The 27,592-nt window shown below is 40.8% G+C and overlaps 1 protein-coding gene across 11 annotated transcripts in view; it reads right to left on the bottom strand.

The window, feature by feature from the left end:
• PTPRM (protein tyrosine phosphatase receptor type M) overlaps positions 1 to 27,592 on the bottom strand; it is a 649,319-nt gene that overhangs the window by 226,880 nt on the left and 394,847 nt on the right. For 10 of the 11 annotated variants that reach the window (XM_081561596.1, XM_081561601.1, XM_081561599.1 and 7 more), the window contains 2 exons: positions 14,805 to 15,078; positions 13,458 to 13,494 (listed from right to left, as the gene is read on the bottom strand). In XM_081561596.1, coding sequence (XP_081417722.1) covers positions 13,458 to 13,494; positions 14,805 to 15,078 — 311 coding nt within the window. Of the gene's footprint in view, positions 1 to 6,239; positions 6,315 to 13,457; positions 13,495 to 14,804; positions 15,079 to 27,592 lie in introns of all 11 variants that reach the window. The other variant, XM_081561595.1, reaches the window with a different exon arrangement.

The raw sequence follows: 27,592 nt of genomic DNA, 5'->3' as shown, positions 1-27,592 counted from the left end.
TTGGAGTAGTAGATATAAATATTTCCACACCTATTTCATAGTAGACACAGGTAACTATCTCCAGTACAATACGTTGTAAGTCTAATGACTGCACTCTTGAAAGGGCCAGGTACAACTGTCTGCAACTGAGGACAGTGAGATTTTATCTCAGGGCCTGAATATTGCTGAGCTTTATTATCCTTTATGTTTTTGGCTAGTTTTGATTCATACAAAGACCCCAGTAAATAGCGCTCGAAACACATGAAGTGGAGACCTGGGGCCAGGCGCTGAAGGAAACCACTCCGTCTTGAAGGTCCACAACGTGCCCCCATGACCTATGTGAACCTGTGCCTGAAGTTTCTATCACGTCTGCTTTCACGCTGATGATAGATGATCAGTAACCCAGGGCAGGAACTCAGACTGAATCGGCTTCCTGGCATTTAGCTCTTCTAGTCACATCCGCTCAGTCTGCTCTTTTCCTCCACTCCTACTCACAAAGGGCGCCAAGGACCCACTGGCTGGGTCTGAGGCAGAGAAGTGGACAGACGCAGCCTGAGACTGCGAGCAAAACAGATAGCGCTGGTGGGAGTGGGTCGGCCTCTTTCCAAACAGTGACCTGAAAGTGAAACCTTTCTATGACTCGTGCCAAAAGAAATGGCTGATTAAAACTGTGCTTTTGTAAACGGGCTGAAAAACCATGAGTCTATTTTATTTGCAATGGAAAGGGCGGCTAAATTAGAAATTGATACTACAGGTGAGAACTGAATATATGACAATATGGCCTTTCTGTGAGAAAGTAATTGCTTATTTAATGATAAGAGCAGCCTAACTGCTTGTTTCTCTGGGAAAAAAGCTGGACCTCTGCCCTGGAAACACTTCAGGCCAACTCCAGAGTAATTTCTAGGTGGATTCAAGAGCCAAGCAGAGAAAATACCAAAAATTCTGGGTCTTGGCAGGATGACCTAAAGGATGAGGAGATTTCTCAGGCAGAACAAGCTCTGGAGGGGCTGGCGGGGTCAGTGGGCTGGTGCGGTGGGGGAGCCGGTGATGTCGGGGGTGGGGGAGCCTCTGCGACCGCTTAGGCAGGGGGCGGTCACTAAGGGCCAGGCCATGGTACAGACCCTAGAACGAGTCAGCCTGTTCCTGCCGTTTCTCCAGCAACACTTGGAAGGATAAGTAGCCAAGAAGGCAGGCTGTGGGGTTACCTTGGGAGTCAGTGAACAGGTGGAGTCGGACCTCTGCCCAGGATCTAGAACAGAAGGTCCTCCATAAACACTGCAGCCTCTTCATTCCTCAGTGGGGACGTGTTTCACTGGCTTCCATGTGTTATGTGTTGTTCAGCTGCTCAGTCATGTGTGACTCTTTGCGACCCCATGGACTGCAACACACCAGGCTTCAAGGTCCTTCACCATCTCCCTGAGTTAGCTCAAATTCATATCCACTGAGTCAGCTATCTCTCTGAGTTTGCTCAAACTTGGACAGGTCCATTGAGTCGGTGAGGCCATCCAACCATCTCATCCTCTGTTGCCTCCTTCTCCTTCTGCCCTCAATCTTTCCCAACATCATGGGCTTTTCCAATGAGTCAGCTCTTTGCATCAGGTGGCCAAAGTATTGAACTGTCAGCTTCAGCATCAGTCTTTTCAATGAGTATTCTGGGTTGATTTCCTTTAGGATTGACTGGTTCGATCTCCTTGCTGCCCAAGGGACTCTGAAGAGTCTTCTCCAGCACCACAGTTCAAAAGCATCCATGTGGTATATGTGACATTAGGAAAAGATCTCTGTCTGCTTTAAGAGTCACATGAAGGAGAAAGAGAGATTCCTTGGGGCTTATTTCATGAGAGCTTTGCTGATATGCTGACAAAGATTCTCTCCATGGCCAAAGCCTAGCCAGGCTCTTCTGAGTCCCTCTGACACAAAGGAACATGTGTGTCCTGAGGATGATGTCCAGAAAAGGCTGATCACACACCCTCATGTCTTTTTCCATGTGTCACCGGCCCAGTGAGTCACTGCTGCTCCCTCGGGAAGGAGGGGGAGTGACAAGAATGCTGCTCTGGGATGAAATCCCAGGAGGCTCCTCTGAGTCTCTTCCCACCAGGCTCCCACCTGAGCCCACAGAGACTTGAACAAAGACGAACGTAATTTCTAACAGCTCAAGGCTGCATCCTTTGGGAACTCTAGGCCCCTCAAAGTGCCTGCCTCAGAAACTCAAGGCGGACTGAAGAATTGAGTATGGATTCCAGAGACCCCTGAGGACAGGGTCCCAGCTCCTAGCTTCTGTGCGACGAGAGAAGCCTGACAGACTCCACTCAGATGGTGCTGGATGGTGTCACATGGACCAAGGTTTCATCTCCCTGACCCTACTGAGCCCCCCTCACCTGCTCCCCACTCTTTTATCTTCCCTGTAAAGTCCCAGTCGCCTCTGAGCAAGTCCGACTGGAGCTCAGCTCAGTCCCTTACAAGTTAGTAGTTACTGAATCAAATCTGTTTTCACCACTTGGCCTGATGTTGGGCTGTGTTTATCTTTGACAGTACAGACATCTGGTACATGTATCTTTTTCAAAACTTCAAATTTTATGTAGAAATAACTGTTGGCTAGTTCTCTATTATTTTTAGTACTAATTACATCTAGCAAGTAATTCTCCATGGTCTGACATATCTCAATTGTACTCAAATCCCAGAAGTCACGTTGTTTATAAACACTCTACTATATGGATCTTGTCATTTTAAGATGTAGGGCTTAACCAAAACAGATGATAAAAAGTATCTGTTGAAGGAACTCATTCTCCACAGCATCTCAGAGCTGACCAGGGTTTTAAATCCTAAACAGAAATATCTTAATATAAAATAAACAGCCTAGAGTTATTTATAAAGTGAAGTAAAAAAAAATCTTAAAGAGAAATATCTAGCATGTGCAGTTGTTACTTTCTTCCCAAAGCATTTCTATATTATAGACAATTAATAAAGGAACTAGAGAACCAGGTAGAAAGCAGAAGCATTTCCAGTTTCTAGAATTTTCTCTCTGTGCTCTCATTAGAATATGAATTTTGAGGTAAGACAGGACCTTTATTCCAATTACATATTCTGTTCCCTTTCACAGTTCCCTAACTATAGTGGTTTAGTAAAGGGTTTTTTTTTTTTTTTAAACTGTGGGTTATAACCCATTAGTGGGAGATGAAATCAGCTTAGTAGGTAGCAACTAAATTTTTTTTTTAAAAAGATGAAATAGAATAAGATAGGCCAGAATAGAACAGGTCAGAGTGCAGCTCATCCAGGGAGCAGCACTGGAAGGACAGCTTCTAAATCTTTTGCTTCAGTTAAATGTCTGTGTCTGTGTGCATATTGGTGGTGATGTATTCTTACAGCTGATTGAGCCAAAAATTTTTAAGAAACAGCCCCACTGTGATGCCAGACCAGCATCCTGCATCTGAGCTCCATTCATTTAGTGAATCAAACCGGCTAACACTCATGGGCTATTTGGTTGTGTCTGACATGGACCCCCGGTGACATGGCCGGGAGTCAGGTCAGCGGGTTGTTTGTGTTCTCTGTGCTAGAGAAGGAAGGGGGCATACTATATACACTGAGGTAGACCAAGCCAGCATGGATTACATCCCAGGATCCAGGCTGTGGAAAACTCATTGTCTTATCACAGTTTTCTCTAAATACAGTATCCGACAGCATTTGTAGGAGCAAAACATCAGCACAATTAAAACAAAACAGACCAGAAAACTGCTGAAGACATCATTCATAATGCATCCCTTGTGATTTCCTGCTGACTTCTGGAAGAGCCTGCAATGATCTGGTAAATGCTGTGTCAGAGATGTGAAAGATTCAGAAGAGCCTCGTGGACCATTTTCTAAGCAACTCAACACCACAAGAAAGACTTTGAAATTCGTGTCCATTCCCCTCATTGTTATAAAGCTGTTGCCTCTTCTCAACTGTGCAATAAGCGTGAGAGTCATTTTTATCCATAAAAGCAAGTGTGTGTAGGTTTTGGTGTCACCTGTGCAAATATGTCTGATGCCAAGAGTCTGGGCAATCCTAGAAGGTAAATGTATTTGTGGGAGACAGTGCTCTCCCTTGACCTGGCACACAGAAGGTGCTCGACTAATGTTGATCAGTGATTGAATGAATGAGCTCTCAAGCTTGCAGTACAACTCATGAGTAAATCTATTAAAAGAGAGAACACAAGCTACTTGCTTTCCAATGGATGTCTGATGCAAATGGAAAAGCAAAAAAAATTAATTGAGCCTGAATTTATCTGGGTAAGAGGAACCATCACCAACAGCAGCAGGAAGTACTATAAAAATGACAAGAGTAGTTTTGCACTAGTTGGGGGGGCTTATTCTAACACTCCACCATTTTCATCCCTAATAAACCAAAGTAAATGCTGGCAATCACCTGCAGCCCTTAAAAGAATGGCTACCATATATTTCAGCTACATGTGTTTCCCTTGCAGACTAGTTCCAAAATAATAAGGTGCCCTGGATCTTAAAGCCTTGTGAAAGAGGCTGATTAATGAAGTGTCTTCTTAATCATGCAAGTTTTAGAAGGAACATGATATTCAAAATGTCCCTTACATCATTCCTAGTAAACAATGTGCTAAATTCAAAGGTAGTGGCTTTAGGGAAAATCTCAAAAAGGGTTATTTAACTGTATTTCCTGCAGGTACTGGTTTTACAATAGTGGGGTGACCTGTTTTTTAATGTTTGCTGGCAAGAGACTGGTGCCAACTCAGACAATGGGGAGGTCAGACTTGCTGAAGAGCCCAGATTACCTTCCAGGTGATGGACACTGAACCCTTTGCAGAGAACCATGGGCCAGGACTAACTTGCAAAGGTTTTTGGAGGAGAAGATCTATATAAGAAAAGCCATGATCCCCTAAGGAAATTTACTGTTGGGAGGAACATGTCAAACATTCAAGATAAGAACGTGCCTGCGACAATCAGAACTTCACCCAGTAAAAGAAACCCGCTTAAAAGAAACTCAAAAGCCAGGGTAGCAGAACTGTTAACAAGTTTATAGCTTTCAGGCTCTGAAACAGAGGCTTGAAAATATGTATGGAATTACAGCAGGGAAAGAAGTAAAATTATCCTACATTTCTTTAAAAAGCAGTCTATAGTTTTCCTGAGTCTCAGCTGCTTGATTTTCCAAAATACTAACCTTGCATAACAATTTAAATCTCCATCAAAAATTCTTACTATGAGTTAAGCTTTACTTTTTTTTCCTCCTGAATGGTAGGGTATATTCCTTAATTTCATACACACAAAACAGTTGCAGGAATGGGAAATCCTACAGAGAGCAGCTGTGTTTCTTACTTGGCTTGCGTCATGCCTACAACTCATGCAATGAACTCCCATACTGGTGATGCTCTGAAAGCAGACTTACGAGTCCTGCCCATGTGACAGTGTTAGAAATCTTGATGATGGCGTGCTTATCTTGCAGGACCAAAGCTAGTCTTCTGGCATGCTCTAACTACTCACCTTTGATGTGCAGGAATCTACCGGATTCCTTTCCTCTGTGAGTTTATATGTTTGTCCACACACCTTTAGAGGGATGGACAAGCTAACTCTTTCTGGTATAAAGAAGCATGCAGTTCAATTATACGACTCTCAGCCATTCAATTTTTTAAAAACTTCCATAAATTATTCAGTGCATTTGACTTGCAGATTTGTCTCTGCTGTCTTTAAACAGTGTGCTTTGAAACAAGGATCTGTAAGGAATGCAATCTACTCTGCTCTACTGGTGGGAACTCAAAAAGCTGTCTGAATGGCGTCACCATAACAGTTTCAAGTGGCTTCATTTAATGAAGGCAGACGGGCCTGTGGATTGCTAAATGCGTGTGCAAACTAGACCCTGCAAGGTGAAAACAAACCTCTCATGCTCAAATCTCAATGCCTTCCTAGATTAATGTGGATAACTGGGGAAACATCTTAATATGTTTTGATAGAGATCGACTTTGATGGCACTGCCATGGCAAATCCAGCAAATTTCATTCCGTATAACGTTAAGCTAGAGAGGAGCATACCGACAGACAGACAGACAATGAGGTCATGCGGCGGGGCTGTGCTGGATGCAGGGGACACAAGTGCACACAGAACAATGAGCACACCATGGCATCAATGCGGGCACACGTCGGCACCGAGAGTCGGAGACACTGTCAACGAGCCTTAAAGCGAAGGAGGAGATGCAGAGGGGAGACAAAGCTGAGAAAAATGAGCAGGAGATGGGCAAGATGACTCGTCTGTACTTGAACATCTGACCTGTCAGCTGGTCGTCGCCTGCGGCAGGGGCGATGCGAATATGAGGTGTCGTAAGCTGAGTCACGATTATCGCAGCTATGGCAAAGGAAGATCCCCAGGTCAGCATGCATGAGGGAAGAAAAAGCCAGACTGAAGCTAGGCTAGCAAGGAGAATCTCCATCCGCATATCACATCGTCTCAACTTTCTTCCAACAACAACCAAAAGAGAAGGAAAAGAGAAAACAACCACAGCGAGCTGTTGAATGTTCTGAAATCGTTTCCCTTAGACAGGCTTTCATCAGGAAGTTAGCTTTCTAAGACATAGTTGCAAGCTTGGGCTGAGATTCTGGTTAAATTGACTATAGGAGAAAATAAAAGCAAAAAGTAAAAGCATTAACTCTAAAGAAAGAGCTAGACTGAATAGTGTCTTTAACTGCTCCTGAGTAGATGGTACAAAGATTCATTGCAAATTCTGATGATCCAAATTTGCAGCTTTCAAAATGTATTTGGTTATTTAAAATTCTTCTGCTTAAATCACAATATTTGCTCTTCTCGCTAAAATCACCTTTGTGGAGAATACTATCTTCCTTCACTAAAAACATTTTTATGTAGAGAAATTTCTCTGATCACTAAATTTTGTGTAGAGCATTTCCATTTAGGAACTTTATTTTGTCACATTCAGGGAATGAAAAAAAAAATGCATCTCAAAACACCAGTTGAAAACAAAAAGACTAATCATTGCCTTTGCTCTAGTTATCATGGTTAACATGTGACCAGAGGAGTGATTAAGAGCCTTGAAACAGAGCAGGCAGACTGCTCAGTTTGCCTGAACAGCTCAGCAGCTGAGTTTAAATGGTTAACATTTATGACACACAGATATTGAAAAAAAATAAAGAAAATTAAAACATCAGTTCTAACATGACACAGCTGGAAAATGATGCAAAGAAAAAATATTGGAGAATTAAGGACAGGCTTACATGAATGATTACTAATTTACACGGAACAGCCTGGGTGCTGTTAGAAATGTGGCAGTGAGTAAGGGACATAGATCATCTACCATCTGCAGACAATTAAACCTAAAACTGCTGGTGCATAATATTTTGAAATATCCCTCTGCACCGTTCAACTAGTGCTTCTCCATATAACCAAACAGCAGCAGCCACTGGCTTTAAAAGTGGTATCATCGTCTTTCACATGTTATTAATGAAAACTTTTCAGTGTTGCTCAGTGATATGAATAAACTTAACAGTTTGGTCAGAGAAGGGAGAACTCTCAAAGTATTACAAAGAAAATTTTTTTGGCTTGACACAGCATGTGATTTTGTGTACTGATGTAATGAATTGTAAATAGTAAAATGATGTTTCTAAGACTCGTGACAAAGTTGGTACCAACTCCAAGTTTATACACAGAACACTTGCTTGGTCATAGATACTGGTGCTCAACCAACATTCCTGTGAGGTTTCCCATTAACTACAGGAAAATCTGACCCACTCTACTTCTAAGAAAAATTATATTGTATCCATGAAAACTGAACATCTGTCCGATACTGAAATTGGTAAACAGTAATGAACAAAAAGATTTTTGAGAAGACCTATGTCAGGCAGCCATGCATTCACAACTCAAAGGAAGGTAAGCTGAAACCTGTGGCTCAAAACTCAAATGGAAAAGTCCAGGATTTTCCATCTGATTATGTTCTGCTTTGTAAAATGTTCCTTTGTGACTATTATTCTTAGTTACAAGGGACCTCTTGATTTTATTACAAATTACTGTAAAATAGGGGTAAGCCAGCCCACTGCTTGCCTTTGCAAATAAAAGTTTTATTGGCACAAGGCCATGTTCCTTGTTCACCAATGATGATGGCTGCTCATGCACATCAGAGGCAGGGCTGAGGGGCTGAAATGGAGATGCTGCGGGTTGGTCGAGAAGCCTAAGATATTTACTGTCTACTCTTTACAGGAAAACTGGCTGTACTATGTCTTAAATACCAAAAGAATGCACTATAGAAGAGAATACTGCTAAATCCCGATGCTTTAAAGATGGCGTCTGGTGCTGATAAACTTAGGGTCTCCTTTAGGCACAAAGGTGCACATAGTACAGTAAACGTCACACCTGGTGTATCAATTACTGGTGGTGGGATCTTCTGGAATTTGATGAATCAGCAGTCACCAAACTAGGTTTTATATAACTCTAGGGTTCCTTGAGAAGTGAGTTTGGGTCAAATAAATTTAGAAACTGTAGGGTTGAACAAAGCTATAAACAGGTTTCTTTTTCTTAGGAACTTCTTGGGACCCTTAATGCACTCAAGACATACATTATGAAGACTGTTTCAGACTGAGAAAAGGAAATATTTTCTCTGTAAAACACAGAGCAGCAAATGTGTATCATATTTACGCTTCTATTTCTAAATCCATAGCTAAATGATAGCAGATTAGCATATACGAGCAGCCTTGCTATATAATTTGTTTTCTCGTGTGTTGAATATGAGTAATTAAAAGGAATCTTAATTAGCTTTACATCTCGACAGACATTCTTTTCAGTTCTTCTTTTCAGTGTACTTTCATTCTGTAGCATTGTGGCCTAGAAAGGATGGCATTTCTTTGAACAAAACAGTGAACAGAAAAACAGTCTAGAGGAACTTCTCAAAGAGCCTAGTGATTAAAAAAAGAAACATTCACATTTCTGAATATAGTTAGAAATTGTATCAGAACAATAGAAATCCTTCAAAGTTTCCTGAAGGTCTCCCAGAAAAGCACATTGCCATACAAATGTAAGATAAAGACTACACTTAGAAACAGTGGAGCATTTGTGCACAGAAAATTCACCTTTAAAATATGACATTAAAATAATGGTTTTGTTTTCTTTTTCTTTAGGGTTTATATCTGACTACTATAATACTTTTGGAAAGAATTCAGCATGTGTTTTCATGCAGTTTTTGTCTTGATTTCTAGCTATACTACTGTTATTCAAATCACAGCAAGGACGGGAAGACAAATGACACCCTCCCCCAAACACCAAAAACAAACAAAACCCCCCAAATCTTTATTAACTCAAAATCCTCAAAATTTAAAAAGTGATACATTTATGTATCTATACTTGGAAGTCTTATAGATTACACTCTGCCTGATACAATAGGCCCTCAAATATTTTTCATCCTCTTAAATTTGCTGAGGCTTGTTTTGAGTCCTTGAACATGCTCACTTGAAAACAATGTGTACTCTGGTTCTTTCAGATGTAATGTCCTAAAAATATCAATTAAGTCTAACTTTCCTATTGTATCATTTAGGATCTCTGTTGCCTTATCAATTCTCTGTCTGGAAGATTTGTCCATTGATTTGAGTGGGGTGTTAAAAGTCTCCTACTATTGTTTTATTCCCATCAATTTCTCCCTCTTTTTCTGCTAGTATATGTTTTATGTATTTAGGTGCTTCTACATTAGGTGCATATAAGTTGACAACTATAATATCCTCTTCCTGTATTGATACTTTAATCATTACACATATCCTTCTTTATCTTTCTTTATAGACTTTGTTTTAAAGTCTATTTTGTCTGATATGAGTATTGCAACCCCCCACTCTCTTGTCATTTGTTTGCATGAAGTATCTTTTTCTGTCTCCTCACTTACAATCTATGTGTATCCTCAAACATATTTTAAAAATAAAAATTATAACAAGCTTACAAATGAATATATTGTCAAGGAGAAACATAGCTGGCATCATGTCATGGAAAACATTATTTTATGGGAGATTAAGGCGAAGTATACAGTTTAAATTAATTATTGTATCAGTTGAAATGACTATACCTCATTTAAGACAAAAATTCTAACTGACTAACAAAACAGACTTTTACTTTTAAGTGTATCCTCTCAGTTTAGAATTGATTATCAACAAAGTCTTCCAAAATTAGCAGAAAGGAGTTTCCACCCTACTAGTTACCATAAGGCAGCCATAAGGGATGTACACTGATTCCTAAGACACAGTTGGACCAAGCGGTCTTAAAAAGAATTCAACTATAAACATGTGAATGTGATTAAAAATAAAAAATAAAAACTAGGGAAATTTCTATGTACTCTACCATAAAGATTAAAAAGAATTCTATGAATTGGGAGAGTAACCCCCAAACATCAAGTATTAATATATTGTCATCATACAATGTCTTTTTAATGTAAGAGACAGAATATTCTGGAAAGAGTTTGCCTATAGCTAACAATCAAAATAAAGCTACATATACTTATGAGGAAATTAGATATATACATTAAAGGAGGATACATAGAAATACAGATGATTCTTCAACATATAAAGACATGTAATAACACACCTTAGGTATTTTCCTGTGTCCAGTTTTTACCAGGCTTTATATTTGAGATGACTAGTGCCAACCCTTGAAATATGATTAAAATAATCACTACATTAAATTTCAAATTAGCATGAAATACATCTTTAAGAGACATATCTATGTTTGAAATTACAAATTAGTTCCTTGTAGAAAAAAATCTACTTCCATACTTGCTCTATAAAGATATAAGTCAACAATTGTTTCATGAGAACATTGAAATCTTTGTAAATTCAAAATGCTGCTTAGGAAAGTGGTTTAGTGTCTGAAAATTCAATTAAGCCACTATACTGTCAGCAATATGTGGCAGGAACAGTCAAGATGTCTGAACTCTTTTAAATTTCAAACATTTTTACCATATGGTGTCAGTAACATTATCAGACCTGCCTGTTTCTCTGTTTTGACTGGTCAAGATGGAATGGCTTCCTTCATTGTAAAATCAACTTTAGTATCAATCAGAAAAAATTATCTGATTATAAAGGTGATGAAACATTAGATGGTGCAGTAAAGGAAGGTTGTTGAATCTGTAAATGTAGAAATTAATGAAATAAAATAGTATCAAACATTGTAGTTTCACCCACAAGGAGTGTATTTCCCAAGGTTCCCTCCTATGTGATGATTTTATGAACAGGAATAACAATGGGATGCAATGAATATTAAAATCTATTTCCCTCTTTCTCCCCAAAGTTTATTTGATAGAATAGAGTTTGTTGCTGTGTAAATGTTCGCAAATTGACTCAGAAAATCTGAGCGGGGAAATATTTAGTCAATCAGGTCATCTGATTGCTTAATCATCCTTTGGTGAATTGAAAAACAAATTACAATATTGATTAAATCTAGTTGATGATGGAAGAAAACCGTCCAAATCACCATCTAATTCAATCTATTGTGAAAACAGCAAACATCAGATTTCCATGTTTACTAGTGTGTTATTTATATAATTACCTAACTATGCAAATGAACAAGACAGCAGATATTTTGTTGTTTTGAGTCAACTGGGCACTGACTCAGTTTTTAGTAAAAATGAGGACAGATATTCATACACTGCAAAAGCACGAGTGGCCAGAGGATCTGCCGGGTGAAAAGCCAGGAGATACAGGGAAACACTGGTGTAGGAGTCCAAACACTTGGGATCAAGCCTTGACCCACAGATTATTAGATGAGTGTTGTTGGCAGGTCAATTCATCTCCCCAAATAGGCATTTTTTTCATCTCAAAAAAATAGCAATTTGTGTCTCTGTTTTCACAGTAATTTAGAAGAAATAAATGAGAACATGCATACGAAAGCAATTTTAACTTTCAGCTGTGACGTGAAAGGCAAGGCATTATAAGTTAGGCATTCTGGAACTGGGTTTTCAGAACTCAATAAAGCAATCTGAGCATGGGTCATGATCTGGAGGCCTAAGACAATCAACACCTCACTCAAAGGCCTTATCATACTGTAATAATTAATAGTTAAAAGTGAATTACAATTTAGAAAACACATCAATGTCTGTAACTCCATTTTTTAAAAATTAACTTAGCCCTACAAATAAAGGCTCTTAATCAAGTACAATATGATATAAATAACTGAGTATTTTATAATCATTATAAGGAGATTCTTGGAAATAGAGCTATGAGCCCATGAGGACAAACAAAATATAAATGAGCTAAGTACATCCCACAAGGCCTGACACATAATATGAAACCAAGAATATCTGTCAAGTCAACGGGATAAAGAGGTCATGTATCTTCAGGAAATGAGAATTTTGAAAATGCCGATGGGCACCTGTGATCTATTTAAACTCTGTTGCCTGAACGTCAAACAACAAAAACAACAAGATATTTTCATCCAACAGAAGTCATCAAGGGAGTCCCTGTGATCTGAGGAAACCTGGGGCTTTCTGCCGTCCTTTCTAAATTCAGCCTCACAGCACTTGCTTACTGTCCTCATGTCTCGTCTAATGATTTGAAAGAGTGTATTTAACTACAAGTGTTAATGTATGCTGCCTTGTTTTCATGTAGCTTTGGGCATTTCTCAAGGCATTTATACACTTCCACGTGGGGTGGTTAAAAGCAAGGTTGACAAGATGACGTCACAGCATGTGCGCGCGCGCGTGCACACACACACACACACCCCTGCAGTCTCTTCTTTAGGATGTGCTGAGCTTATGCTGATTAACCCTAATCTACATCTCTTCCTTGACCACATTTTTCAGGATTATAACCAGGCCTGGGAAACAGAAGGTCCACAGTAACATCTCCCGGTCCTTGGGTTGAGAGAGAGATATGTCCCCAGTGAAAAGAGCCCAAGCAGACTCTGTTTTACAGATTATAACTAGATAATTGCTTTAAAGGGCTTCCCTGGTGGCTCAACATTAAAGAATCTGCCTGCCAATGCAGGACACTTTGGTTTGATCTTTGGTTGGGAAGGTATCCTGGAGAAGGGAATGGCAGCCCACTCCAGTATTCTTGCCTGGAGAATCCCATGGACAGAGGAGCCTGGCAGGCTACAGTCCGTGGGGTTGCAAAAGAGTCGCACACAACTTAGCGACTAAACAACAAATTGCTTTAAAACAGCATGAGGTAATTTACTGTCCTGCATCTGAAGTTCACTAAACACAGTATTACTAGGTAGGGTACTATGGTTTAAAACATGGATAGGAGATCATATAAAAAGTAATTCTATTTTAATAGAATTTTTAAAAAGACAACCATTGAAAACTGCTTTGAAACACAGCAACATGACTTCTTATTTGAAAAAAAACTCTAAGTGAAACACAGGTCACTGCCATACAATTCTAGTACATACATGGGAACACGCACACATCCAACAAACTTCTTTCAGTGATGTGAACATTTCAAGAAGTTTTGAAATACCGTCTAAAATTGGAGAGGACAGAAACCAGAACAACCCACAGTTTCAACCTACCTTTTGTGGCCACTCGGACACAGTCTATTTTGGTTTCCTGTGTTAAATAAAGAGGGGAGAATAATCACTATTCAAGTTTTCTGTGAAACAAATAAAATCTCTGCAGTTCTCCTTAAATACAGATAAGGGGAGGTCTCATTGTTCCAACAGAGAAGGCAATAGCAACCCACTCCAGTACTCTCGCCTGGAAAATCCCATGGACGGAGGAGCCTGGTAGGCTGCAGTCCATGGGGTTGTGAAGAGTCGGACACGACTGAGTGACTTCACTTTCACTTTTCACTTTCATGCACTGGAGAAGGAAATGGCAACCCACTCCAGTGTTCTTGCCTGGAGAATCCCAGGGACGGGGGAGCCTGGTGGGCTGCCGTCTATGGGGTTGCACAGAGTCGGACACGACTGAAGCGACTTAGCAGCAGCAGCAGCAGCAGCATTGTTCCAAGTGTGGCATTAATCACACGTGATTACTCCCTGGAGTGTGCTCTGATACATTTTCTGGCTCCAGGGCTGGTGGTGGTAGTGCTTGTGGGCACCTGGCAGCAGGTGGTGGGTAGGAGCTGTGTACAGAACTGCCTCCGCCTGGTGGGGCCCCCAACTCCCTTCTCCAGACCCCTCACTGACTCCAAGTGCAAACACTCGTGGGGAAAACTTGTCTCCCTGATCCCTGCTTCTCACTGGCCAAAGGCGGTCATGGTGCCGAGACCCATGCTGTGAAGGAAAAAAAAACCACTGTTGAATCTGAAAAAGTCACCCTTTTCTCTAAGGAGACTTTCTTGTCTCATGAGAGCTCTGCGGCGGTCTAAACAGGAAAGGGAAGAAAAATTCTAAAACAACTAGATAGTTTGTATTTTGTTTCCATCTTATCTTTCTAAAGCTGTTTTCTCTCAGGAAAGGAAAAAAAAAAAGATAACTAATTTAGTCCCAGCTATAGGAAGCATAAACTCTTGTGGCACCGAAGAAATGGGACAGAATATGCTGAAAAGACAGATGTTGTGAATCTCACAAAATTGTAAATGAGCTGAATGTACGTGCTGGAGCTGTGCTGTTTTCCTGTAAAATAGTAAGCTAAGCAGAATTACTAGCCAACTTTTGGTAACAAGTAAAAACTGAAAATAAAAACCATCCCGCTGACAATATATTATTTCTACTGAAACCACATATGAATATATTTGTTTCTTCCCAGGAATTTCTCCAGGTGAAAATAATTTTTAAAAAGAGAGAATAAAACACATTCCAAGTAAAAACACACAAAAACATGACTTCCCTTCTTACAACTACAATATGTGATTTGACTGTGTTCACATTAATAATCCTGAACAGCCTAAGTAAACAGCCATTTATAAAACTTACCCCGTTGGCTCTACTAGCTGCTTGGAAGTAAATTCTGTAGCTTTTATGGGGAAGGAGAGGGGTGTTCCAGTACCCGTTGTAAGTCTTATTATCACCAATAGTAAAGGGCTGAGCCGCTTGGAGGCTGTTGGCTGGGAATTCTGCAGCAAAGTAGTACTGGGAATTCAGTATGGAGGCGTTCTGGAAGTGGATGGGCACCGGGTAGCATTTTAAGATTTCTGTGGTCTTTTTCGTTCTTCGAGGGCGCTCTTCCTCGACCACTATTTGGTAGACACTAGAAAAATAGAGAGTATTCTCAGTGACGGTTTAGGAAAACAGAGCTGAACCCCTTTGTGTTCAACTGCACAGACCCATAGGACACCCCAGATAAACAACAAGCTGGAGAGTCAGTAATAAGGGCTTAGTGCCTAGTGGACATGGACTCCACACTTGCTCCATGAAAGAGACAGAAAGTGCTTAGAGTTCTTCCACAGAACTCTCTAACCCCGAATAAGACAATTTCTGGAAGGAAAGAAAATTCACCATAGTTAAAACATGTTTATATAGCAATTTCTGCTGTTGATGTGAGCAGAACACCAAGATAATGTTCCTCTTATACGGTATTGAAAATGAATTTGTAGAAAATGAACTTGGTTTGACCAATCAATGAAACTAACTAGCTGTAAGTTCATTGAAAAAGGCAACATAATATTTTCTTCAGTGACATCTGTATGAACACCCGTGAATTTTTATCAGGTCACAAGATACAAGGTGTGATGATTCAGGTTAACCCAAGGTATAACTTCCATATATATATATATATATATATTTAATCTATTTTTAATTGGAGGATAATTGCTTTACAATATTGTTTTGGTTTCTGCCATACATCAACATGAATCAGCCGTAGGTATACATATGTCCTTCTTGAACCTCCCTCCCATCTCTCACCCAATCCTACCCCTCTAGGTTGTCACAGAGCACCAGATTTGAGCTCCCTGCATTATACAGCAAATTCCCACTGGCTATCTATTTTACATATGGTAATGTACATGTTTCCATGCTACTCTCTCAATTTGTCCCACCCTCTCATTCCTTCACTATGTCCACAAGTCTGTTCTCTATGTCTGCATCTCCATTGCTGCCCTGCAGATAGGTTCATCAGGACCATCTTTCTATATTCCACATATATTAAACTAATTGAAAAAGACACATGTACCCCAATGTTCACTGAAGCACTATTTACAATAGCTAGGACATGGAAGCAACCTAGATGTCCATCACAGATGAATGGATAAAGAAGTTGTGGTACATATACACAATGGAATATTACTCAGCCATAAAAAGGAACCCATATTTTCTTATATTCCTTTGCATTCACCATATTCGGTCAGTGGAAAGACAGGGTGTTAGGAATGCAGAAAAAAGGGATTTGCATTTCAAAAGCTAACAGCTTGGAGCCAAAAGCAGTTTCTAAGAGGAAATCATGAACAGGGCACTTGAATTACATATAAAGATAAGATGGGGCTCAGTATCCTCAGAAGATGCTGTGAGTTCAGATGTCCTCTGGAAGGACTGGGTCTCCTGGTTCCTACCCACCTTTCTCTCTGCACCCCTTTTCAATGTTTGTGAATTTTGAATTAGCCTTAGGAGAATGGGAGAGACCTTGAAGGGATAGATTTCTTTACTGAGATGCATACATTTACTAGAAAGATGAACTTCTGTGTAGTTTGACTGGAGAAAAAAAAATGATTCTAACACAGAGAAACCTTGGCAGCAGTTTTGAAAAACTGAATCCAGATTAGATTGCAAGTTCTTCTGACAAGGAGATGTATCTTTTTTTTACTTTATCAGAAAAGCACCACGACTCCCCGAGCACAGCTCTGTAATCCTGGGGTTGCTCAGCATGGACACTCATTTGAGCTGGGGAAACAGAACAAGAGGGAGGTGCTTTCCACCCCCACCAGCTGGAGTCAGCGAGGGGAGGTCTCTCTCTATGCTCCTGTCCCTGTGAACTTGGGATCTGCACCTGGTGAATATCCTTTTTCTGGACGTGTAACCACTTAGCACATTCTATTATGGCCAGGCCATGCGGCAGTCGCAGCCGTTCAGTTTGTAATTCTGTTCCAATAAAAATTGATGGTTGTAGAACATGAGACTGATTGCTCACTAGGCAGGGGGTCCAGCAGGATTACAATGTAATGATAAAGGGCTTTCTGAGAAGGGAGGTAAACTCAGAAAAGAAAATAGGACTCTTTCTAACCTCAAGACTTTTTACCTTTCCTGCAGGATGTTCCACCAAACTCTGAGGCGTTCTTGCCTGCAGGATGGATGCAACATGGAAGGAAGAAGTTAGGGAGGACCTTTCTATAGGGGTCAGGGACAAGGAACACACACAGAGGTGAAAGGGGACTTTGACTTTACACCCCCTTCTCTCTGACCTCTTACATCTACAGTCAGATGTGGCAATTATAATACAGCTGCAAGTTCTTGGACACTTCTCCACCAAGTATGGGATTGGCTAACCTTGATGATGGCATGCAACCAACAGAATGTAACAGAAGGACAATGTGCAACTCTCAAGGCTTCAGTCAGAGACGTGCAAACATCAACTGAGAAACTGTGACTCTTCTGCAGGGCTTGCTGTTGGGGTGGCGGACACTGGCATGTGCACCATTTAAGCTTTACTCCCAATTCTGCTAAAATTTGGCATCTAAATTAATGTCTTTAGATCTTATTTTTTCCAATGAAATGAGAGAATCAGACGGATCTCCAAGGTACATTTTATATTTTTTATTCAGCATACAAGGACTACTCTTGCAAGATGCACATGGAGAATGGCATGGAAACACGTAAATTACCATATGTGAAACGAATTGCCAGTCCAGGTTTGATGCATGATATACGGTGCTCGGGGCTGGTGCACTGGGATGACCCAGAGGGATGGGATGGAGAGGGATGTGGGAAGGGAGTTCAGGATGGGGAGCACATGTACACTCATGGTGGATTCATGTCAATGTATGGCAATACCAATACAATATTGTAAAGTTAAAAATAAATAAATAAATAAAAAATAAAATAAAACCACAGGAAAAAAAGTAATTAATTGCTTTGCAAAGAAATTCTCCATTAAATAACTCTTAACATTGGCTTCTTCTATTAGAAATCTTTTCCAATTTATTTGCTATATGACACGATGTTCCAAATTCCACTTTAAAAACAACTTCTTGGAAGTCTAGTATACTACAATAGATAATGTAGAAATACGAAGATTTATGTACAGAAAAAATTGTAGAAACTATTTCAAACAGGAAATACTAGCCCAGGAGCCTTCCATATGTAGGTTTTATTTTCTGGTTTTACCGCTGAGAAACTGAGGTTCAGAGATGAAGTGCCCATTCTCTTTGGGGCACATAGTTAAGTAATAGCTGACATGGTCATCAGATGAGACAGTCATTTCTGTATCTTGTGAGACTTAGAATGAAGTAGGCCATGAAGTATATATTTTTGAAAACGTAACATAATCCAGAACTAATTTCTACTTTATGTACCTTATATGTAATATATAGGGAGGAAATATACTGATAATTGCTAATAATATGCTTTGCTTTACTAAAATCTAATACTAAGCTTATTCTGTATTCATTCCTTGAATATACAAGACCTGAGAGAGGAGGAAATTACCAAGGAAAAGCTCTATGATAAGATAATGCCGGTTAGATTGCAAGTCTATGCTGTACGACCCACAAATAAACAAGAACTGGAGAGAATCAGAAGTTGCATCTCTGTTTCTTCTACACCCTCTTCCATCCCCTCCACTTCTCACTTTTCATCCATTTCCAACCCCCACCTTTGCTAGTTTTCCCCAACGCTAATCTTTTATTAATTCAACAAATATTTTTTGAGCCCCTAGTATGTGCCAGGTACTGCCCTGCTTTAAGTTAAACAATATATTTGACACTCCCTAAGGCTTCCCAGGTGGCTAAGCAGTAAAGAATCCACCTGCCAATACAGGAGACACGGGTTTGATCCATGGGTTAGGAATATCCTCTGGAGAAGGGAATGGCAATCCACCCCAGTTTTCTTGCCTGGAGAATCCCATAGACAGAGGAGCCTGGCGGGCTACATTCTGTGGAGTCTCAAAGAGTTGGACACGACTTAGTGACTAAACAACATCAACAAGAGAAAGACAGTTTTGTTTTGGAATTGAAATGCCATCTAAGTGAATATGAATGAAAAATATTAATTTTTCCAATTAAGTTTATGAGGATCATATGAAAATTCAAGGATTATTTAATGGGCCTTGATTTTAGCCAGTCAACATGTTAGGCCATACACTCTACTCCAGATATATTACTTCTTAAATAGCCACCATCTACTCATCTTCAGATATATTAAAGGAAGAAATAAGTAGACCAGAGCAATTTCAAACCCAGAATGTCTTTTCATCCCTGCTCCACAAGACAAATTAGATTTGCAAGCATCCAGACCTCAAATCTATTTGCTCTTTAATAATTTAAGCACTGAAAGGTCAGACAGCTCTTTTCTATCCCCCTCTATCAAAGTCCAGGCGCTAATGAAAAATGGCCAAGTCCCTTCTGCTACCCAGTGGCCACACGCTGCTGCCCCCCGGTTGGAAATTAACATGGTATTGACAGCCAGGTCAACAGTACCTCGACAGAACTCGATGACTGATGTGTTTTTCTTTTGTACAAATAACATCATCCCCACTGATGATTTTCAAAAGAGCTTTCCGACCACAAGTGTTAGCTAAAAAGCAGCTTTGAAAATCTCACTGTTTGAATGCTTCTCCTAAAAGGATGATTGAAAAAAACAGGGAAATTCTCAAGAATGGTAAACCAAATAGAAGTTTCTAGCTTAGTGAGCTGAATTAATATTCTATTATCTTTTTAATGTATTAATCATATTCCCTTTGTTTATCAGTCACACCATTGCTAGCCTTCCTCCACCACTATTCTGGAATTTAAAGTAACACAAAACTTTTCTGCGGCATTTGCAATATGAAAGCACAATCCATTGTGAGGATTAATCTGCCAAAAATGTGACATCATTATATCCAAACTTTCTTACAGAATGAAATTTAAAGTTTAATTGATGCTAGGCTTTCCTACAACAAAACTCTAAGCCTCTTAGAAGGAGAATAAGAAATCTGCATTTATACAGAATAGCCCTTGAAGTATAACCTAGGAAAGAACATCTGAACATCTTTCATGGACTTCGTGAAATATAAAAGTTCAAATGCGATGAAATGGTTTTGGTATTTTCTAACTTTGAAGAGGATGAGGATAAGCCTGCTGCAGATGTGAAACTGGCTTTAAAATGTGTGTCCTAATCCATTTCAATATTAAGCTTCAGTTGTAAGTCCATTCTTCTTACCTATTTATTCTGTTCCTTATCATCATAGAATATTGAAGGGTTATCCAACTAGATGGACTTGCGTGGTGGCTCAGATGGTCAAGAATCCACCTGCACTGGAGGAGACCTGGGTTCGATCCCTGGGTCGGGAAGATACCCTGGAGAAGGGAAGGCTGCCCACCCCAGGATTCTGGCCTGGGAAATCCCATGGACAGAGGAGCCTGGTGGGCTATGGTCCATGGGGTCGCAAAGAGTCAGACATGACTGAGTGACTAACACCTTCACTATCCAACTAGATAGCAGAATGTTGGGTGAAGGGGAGAGATGAGGGGAGAAAAGTCCTGATCTATTTCATTGTTGCTTCTGCTAATCCTTTAAAGTTGGTATCATCATTTCAGAGGCTTAGAATATTGTTCATTTCGTAACACTTAATAGTAACCTTAACTTGATTTGCAATTTTGGGTAAAAGCCATTCATTTTCTCTTTTGAAAAAAGAATAGAGGGGGAGGAGAGGAAAGAGAAGGGGTGATGTATGGAAATAGTAACATAGAAGTTTACAATACCATATGTAAAATAGATAGCCAATGGGAATTTGCTGTATGACTCAGGGAACTCAAACAGGGACTCTGTGACAGGCTGCAGGGTGGGATGGGGAGGGAGATGGGAGACGGGTCCAGAAGGGAGGGGACATGGGTATACATACGGCTGATTCTTATTGATGTATGACCGGAAACCACAAAATTCTGTAAAGCAATTACCCTTCAATTAAAAATTAAAAAAAAGAATAGAATCTAATATCAATACCTTCTTGAAGATTAACTCTTTGGGGGGGGTGAGGGAAAATGAAAATATAAATTATATGCAAAACTGGTAAGAGAAATGTGTAATTCAGGTTTATTTACACAATAACACAGACCGCATTTCCTTCCTGTTCTTTTTCCAGTCATTTCCTTTCCCCAAACCTGTCAGCATTTACTGAAATGACACCCTGAAGATCAGAATGACCTGGTTCAACTGAGCAACATTTTAAAAATATTGCCACCAGTTGAAAATTAGGGGGAAAAAAAGGTCAGTTCCGTAAGGTCAATGTGTTTATCATCATGCCTAGGATCCATGTAACACGGGAGCTGAGAGCAGCTGAACGAGCATGCCCTGCTCATTGACTCACAAATGAGGTCTGGTTACCAGTTTTCCATGGACAGTGGACCCTGGGTAACACACCGTGTAGCATACAGTGATCCATGGGGTCAAGTATTCTGTGTTGGCCTCTTTCATTTCTCTTTGTCCTGCTCTGTTCTAGATAAGACTGCCCATCTACTGCTGTGGCACACTTGCAGGGTACCACAAATAAGACTGATGTTCTTGCAGCTGTAATTCATCATCAGGAGCTTGCCTGGCATCCCTAAGTTACTTCTGTACTGAATGTGTGTGCATGTGTGTGTGTGTGCATGTGTGCCTGAGCATGTGGTCCCACATCATACTGTTCTGCTAGTTAGTGATAAATCTGATATCATAAAATATTAATTATAGCTGAAAGGTTGGGCGAGAAATATGAACTCAATTACTGCTCTATATTGTGAACAAAGGGCAGGGAGAAAAAAATCCCACAGTTATGGAGGTTTGGGGTAATAAAAGGACAACTGGAACTTTAGACTTGGGCTGAAAAGCTGTGTAAAAGGCCACGTGTTATTAATCTTCACAACAGGCACCAAATTGCAAGTAAATTAGTCCAAGATGGAACATCTTTAAGAGTGACTTCTCTCCTTTTTGACAAGTGAAGATGCTTTCCTTTGCACATTTCATTTCACTATGTTTATCATAATGTAATCATTACAACTGCATAACAAACACATGACTGTAAAAATTATAACCCAAAGTCCCCTACTATTTTTAAAGCTGTTTTTCTTAAATCACTCTAGGGTTTTAAATAAAACTAGAAAAATTGAATACTATCAGAGCCATACTAAATATCTTCACTGTTTCATGTTTATATCGTATTTAATTCAGAATCTTTCAGTCTCTAAAAGTATTCACAGAAATAGTGCAGGCCAGGTGAGATGTGCATGCATGCATGCTCCATTGTGTCCAACTTTTTGCAACCCCATGGATGGCAGCCCACTGGGCTCCTCTGTCCATGGGATTCTCCAGGCAAGAATACTGCAGTGCATTGCCATGTCCTCCTCCAGGAATCAAACTCACATCTCCTGCATTGGCAGGTGGATTCTTAAATGCCATCGTCTAGAAGGGGCGAGAGCACAGTGAACTGAGCCCCACCCCAGTGGAGTCAGTCCAGCTCTGTCACCAAATCACCCTCTGACCACTAGGGTCCTTTCAGCTCTGATATCTCATAGTTCCTGGTACTAGGTCAGGCAAGCTGTGACGTCGATGAGTGAGAAGAAAACTATTTTATCCATATTTCCTTCCTTTCTGTGATATTTATCACATGCAAGCCCTGTGAGAGGCACAAGGGAGGAAGAAAAAGAGGAACAAAGACCAGATTGTCCCCATCATGAGAAGCACAGCCTTGGCGTGTTAGAAACAGGTTCCTCAAACCGAGAACTGGGACGAGATGCTGATAAGGGTTTGCACCAAGTGGAGGAGGAAGCAGGAAGCAGTCTCTGTCTACATCAAAGTCTCCTGTGGCATTAGCTACTCCGGGAATGTCTGGTCTGGACCTGGCGCCCAAACGCTCCTACTGCCGGTGACACCAAAGACTGTCCTGTGCTGCCTACGGCCACCAACTTTTCCCCCGAATTAAAGCCAAAGTAACAACAACAAACAAAAGAGCGAATATCTTTGTGGTCCCAGTGCAAACCCTATTTCACTACAACCACCTGAGTGTACAAAGCTCCACCCAAGTCCCAGCAGGTCTTCCTGTCAGACTCATCAGAGACTGCCTGCAAAGCTCCCAAGACCCCTGGGGACCCTTCATCAATAGGACCAAAGACCGAGGGTAATGGGCCGGACTGTGGCTCCGATGCCTGCGGGGGCCCCAGCAGGCCTGTCCCAAGAGTCCCCGGGTTTCCCCAAGAGGAACCCTGGGAGGGGCTGGGTTTTCCTCAGTTTCCATGGTGCCCAGATCCTACTAGAAGGACACTGTAGGGCCTAATGAGCAGGGCTGGGTGTCGACTCCCATCCCCTGTGATGCCCGAGGGGAGGAACAAGATGCAGGTCCCTCTGCTCCTTGGGGTCTCTGCTCCCCTGCCCCAACTCTCCCCAGGCCCCCACCCTGGCAAACCTGGAACTACCTTTCCTGCCTTCTACAATCATGCCGCAGGTAACAAGAGCCATCATTTCTCAATTCTATCATTTCGATATCCATTGTAATTATGAAGATCAAGTCAAAATATTACAGGTATGTTGGTTGTTGGGGGGTGATGGTGGCAGAATCTGGCAGTGGGGTCCCCTTGCTGCCTTCCCAGGCCACAGGTGGCCCCCTGCCTGGTCCTCTCCCTGAACAAGGGGCCTGTGCGCTTGCCCTGCAAGCCCTGCAGCACCGGGCTAGGGCTCTGATCTCATACTCGGAATCTTTCAGAGGGGATTATATTCAAGAAAAAGAAAATCTGAGACAGGGGAAGGACAGAGAGGCAATATATTTTCATGCACAAAAGCAAGTTTGAAATGGACTTGGAGGGAAAATTAAATTACGTTCCATTGTATAAAAGCTCAACTACACCTAATCTATTATTTTTATCTTCCCCTGCCATTTTTCAGGTTGCTTTTCAAGGGTTCTGGAAGAACAAACTTAGTTTCCAAAATGAATTTTCAAAGAGATGACTGACACTGTCATCCTAAAAGCAACTTTAATAAAGATGATCTTTGTTTCCTGGCAGTAAAGGGATCCAGAGTATTCTTTTTTAATACAATAAAAGTCACCCAAAATCAGGTGGTAGAAGGGTGGTGGTGGTGGTAATAAGAGACTTAGCACAGTTTTTGTGAACATACTCTGTAGCAATTCAGCTATCAGTTCAGTTCAGTTCAGTCGCTCAGTCGTGTCCGACTCTTTGCGACCCCATGAATTGCAGCACGCCAGGCCTCCCTGTCCATCACCAACTCCTGGAGTCTACCCAAACCCATGTTCATCGAGTCGGTGATGCCATCCAACCATCTCATCCTCTGTCGTCCCCTTCTCCTCCCGCCCCCAATCCTATCCAGCATTAGGGTCTTTTCCAATGAGTCAACCCTTCACATGAGGTGGCCAAAGTATTGGAGTTTCAGTTTCAACATCAGACCTTCCAATGAACACCCAGGATTGATCTCTTTTAGGATGGATTCATTGGATCTCCTTGCAGTCCAAGGGACTCTCAAGAGTCTTCTCCAACACCACAGTTCAAAAGCATCAATTCTGCGGCGCTCAGCTTTCTTCACCATCCAACTCTCCCATCCATACATGACCACTGGAAAAACCATAGCCTTGACTAGACGGACTTTTGTTGGCAAAGTGATGTCTCTGCTTTTAAATATGCCATCTAGGTTGGCCATAACCTTCCTTCCAAGGAGTAAGCGTCTCTTAATTTCATGGCTGCAGTCACCATCAGCAGTGATTCTGGAGCCCAAAAAAATAAAGTCTGACACTGTTTCCACTGTTTCCTCATCTATTTCCCATGGAGTGATGGGACCAGATGCCATGATCTTAGTTTTCTGAACGTTGAGCTTTAAGCCAACTTTTTCACTCTCCTCCTTCACCTTCATCAAGAGGCTCTTTAGTTCTTCTTCACTCTCTGCCATAAGGGTGGTGTCATCCTCATATCTGAGGTTATTGATATTTCTCCCGGCAATCTTGATTCCAGCTTGTGTTTCTTCCAGCCCAGCGTTTCTCATGATGTACTCTGCATAGAAGTTACATAAGCAGGGTGACAATATACAGCCTTGACGTACTCCTTTTCCTATTTGGAACCAGTCTGTTGTTCCATGTCCAGTTTTAACTGTTGCTTCCTGACCTGCATACAGGTTTCTCAAGAGACAGGTCAGATGGTCTGGTATTCCCATCTCTTTCAGAATTTTCCACAGTTTATTGTGATCCACAGAGTCAAAGGCTTTGGCATAGTCAATAAAGCAGAAATAGATGTTTTTCTGGAACTCTCTTGCTTTTTCGATGATCCAGCGGATATTGGCAATTTGATCTCTGGTTCCTCTGCCTTTTCTAAAACCAGCTTGAACATCTGGAAGTTCACGGTTTACGTATTGCTGAAGCCTGGCTTGGAGAATTTTGAGCATTACTTTGCTAGCATGTGAGATGAGTGCAATTGTGTGGTAGTTTGAGCATTCTTTGGCATTGCCTTTCTTTGGGATTGGAACGAAAACTGACCTTTTCCAGTCCTGTGGCCACTGCTGAGTTTTCCAAATTTGCTGGCATATCGACCCCTAAGAAGTCATAAAAAACCGAGCCCATATAGTAATATAAAATGGAAGTTTTACTGTTAAGTGACATTTTGGTCTTTGTGACTATGTGTACCAATGAAAAAAGGAAAAATTTTAGGGTGAAAGTCAGGTACTTAGAGCTCTTTTCCTTAACCAATTTTAGCAATGGATAGAACCTTTACAAAAAGTTCCAGAACTGAGACTAAAGAACCATTAGCCCCAAACGTTTAAGGTGCTCTTGCAGGTTACAATTCTTCAATAAAAGAGAGGGAACAATTTAAAAAACCATTAATAACCATTTCAGAAGAATTGGCATTTTCTTTCTTTATTCTTTGGGGACTATTAAGATGATAAAATGAAAAAAGAACATACAGATCAACAAAAAAGACTGATGAATTTGATCAAAACAATCCAAAACCCTAAAGCAACACTGTTCAACCCAAGTCCTTTTAGTATCAAAATGTATTTCGCTGGTAAACACTGAACAGATTTTGATGGAGTTAGACTTGACCAAAAGTTTTACAAAGTCTTAAAGAGCATAACAAAGAAATAATGAAAACAACAACAACCCCAAACCCCTGCTTCTAACTTCTAAGAGTTAAGATTCTTAATATTGATAAGCCCCTAAGATTGCAAGGATCATAATCTAAAGACAAAGGTGTGATATGTTTTCTTAACTCTGAAAGAGACAATGAAGAAAAGATTTTCAGAAAAACTCTTATTGACAAAGGGAGCTGCAACCACCTTGGTTCCAAAGAGATCCTGCTGGGACGATGTTTGTGGTGCGGATGGCTCCTGGGAGGTGCCTTGCAGGCCACGTAGTGTTGTACAGGGAGAGCATGGCTGTCAACCCCTGCTTCCCCCTCAACCCCAGACCTCAGTTCCTTATCTGTGCATGGAGCGCGGGCATCTGAGCAGGAAGTCTGCTCCGATGATTAGAATCATTTCATAAAGGACCAAGCATGGGTCTGACACATTATAGCTGCTCCATCTAAGTCACAATAATGCTTCATTTTTTATTGTCATAATTATTATTCCCATCAGATCATCACTGAGGCTCAGGAGTATTTTACTGGGACTTAGAAGCTTTCCTGCGACACAGGCATAAGACAAGGGGCTACACTGTTGTCTATAAGACACGACCGTCTTCACAGACCAGAATAGCATCAACAGTTATGAGAGGAGCTTTCCTACAAAGAGCAGAGGACGTCTGTGTTAGACGCTGTCCTGAGAGCTCTGCTTCCTGTCATTCACCTCCTAGCTGCCCTCGGAGGTGGATATTCTCACTCACATCTACTCAGGGGGAGAATGAGACAGAAAAGTTGTGCCACTTGCCTGAGATCATGGGGCGTATAAGCATCAGGATCTAAATCCAGGATCACCAACTCCATGCTGGAGTTGGCTGCATATTTGATGATTCTGAACATTTCTACACGTTCCTTCCCAGGAAAGGGCCCTTGTTTGTAACTATTCCAACCAACAATTCTTTCTCATCACTGTGGGGTTTTGATAGAACAATAGGTCTTCTAAAACTGATAATTTTACAGAATGATCACACACATTTCTTTCAATGACAATCAGCTTACTGTCAAAGTATGGGTTTCCTTTAGAACACAGATCCTACTTAAGTGATAATGCTGTATATTGGTATAAAAGTTAAAGGCAGTAATGATGAGAAATTTTAGGCATACTACCAAAAGCAAGAAAAAAAGGGAATAAAAACTTCACACCAATCCAGTCAATATTTCTGCTAAAGCAAATTCTGATATTACAGTTTTACACTTTCTCAGCACTTTGGCTTGCAAAGAACTTTCACCTGTATTAATCTTCATGACAATGTCATGAGATGGATGGGTCATGTGTTGGACTCCAATTTCAGAACTAAAGAAAGACGCAGAGTTCATAGGATGTCCAAGATCACACAATAGTAAACAACGCAGCCCAGATGCAAACCAAAGACTTCTGGTCCATGTGAGTGTTCTTTTAAAAAAAATAGCTAGTAATAAATTAATTTTTAAAGTTTTCATTACACTTTTAGTTGACTTTGATGAGAATTCTTTGTTTTCAGAGAA

Source organism: Giraffa tippelskirchi, chromosome 14 (assembly GCF_054371585.1).
Source record: "Giraffa tippelskirchi isolate mGirTip1 chromosome 14, T2T-mGirTip1v1.2.pri, whole genome shotgun sequence".
NCBI lineage: Eukaryota > Metazoa > Chordata > Mammalia > Artiodactyla > Giraffidae > Giraffa > Giraffa tippelskirchi.
The sequence above is the reverse complement of the archived record's forward strand: the minus strand, read 5'-3'. Positions and strand labels throughout refer to the sequence as shown.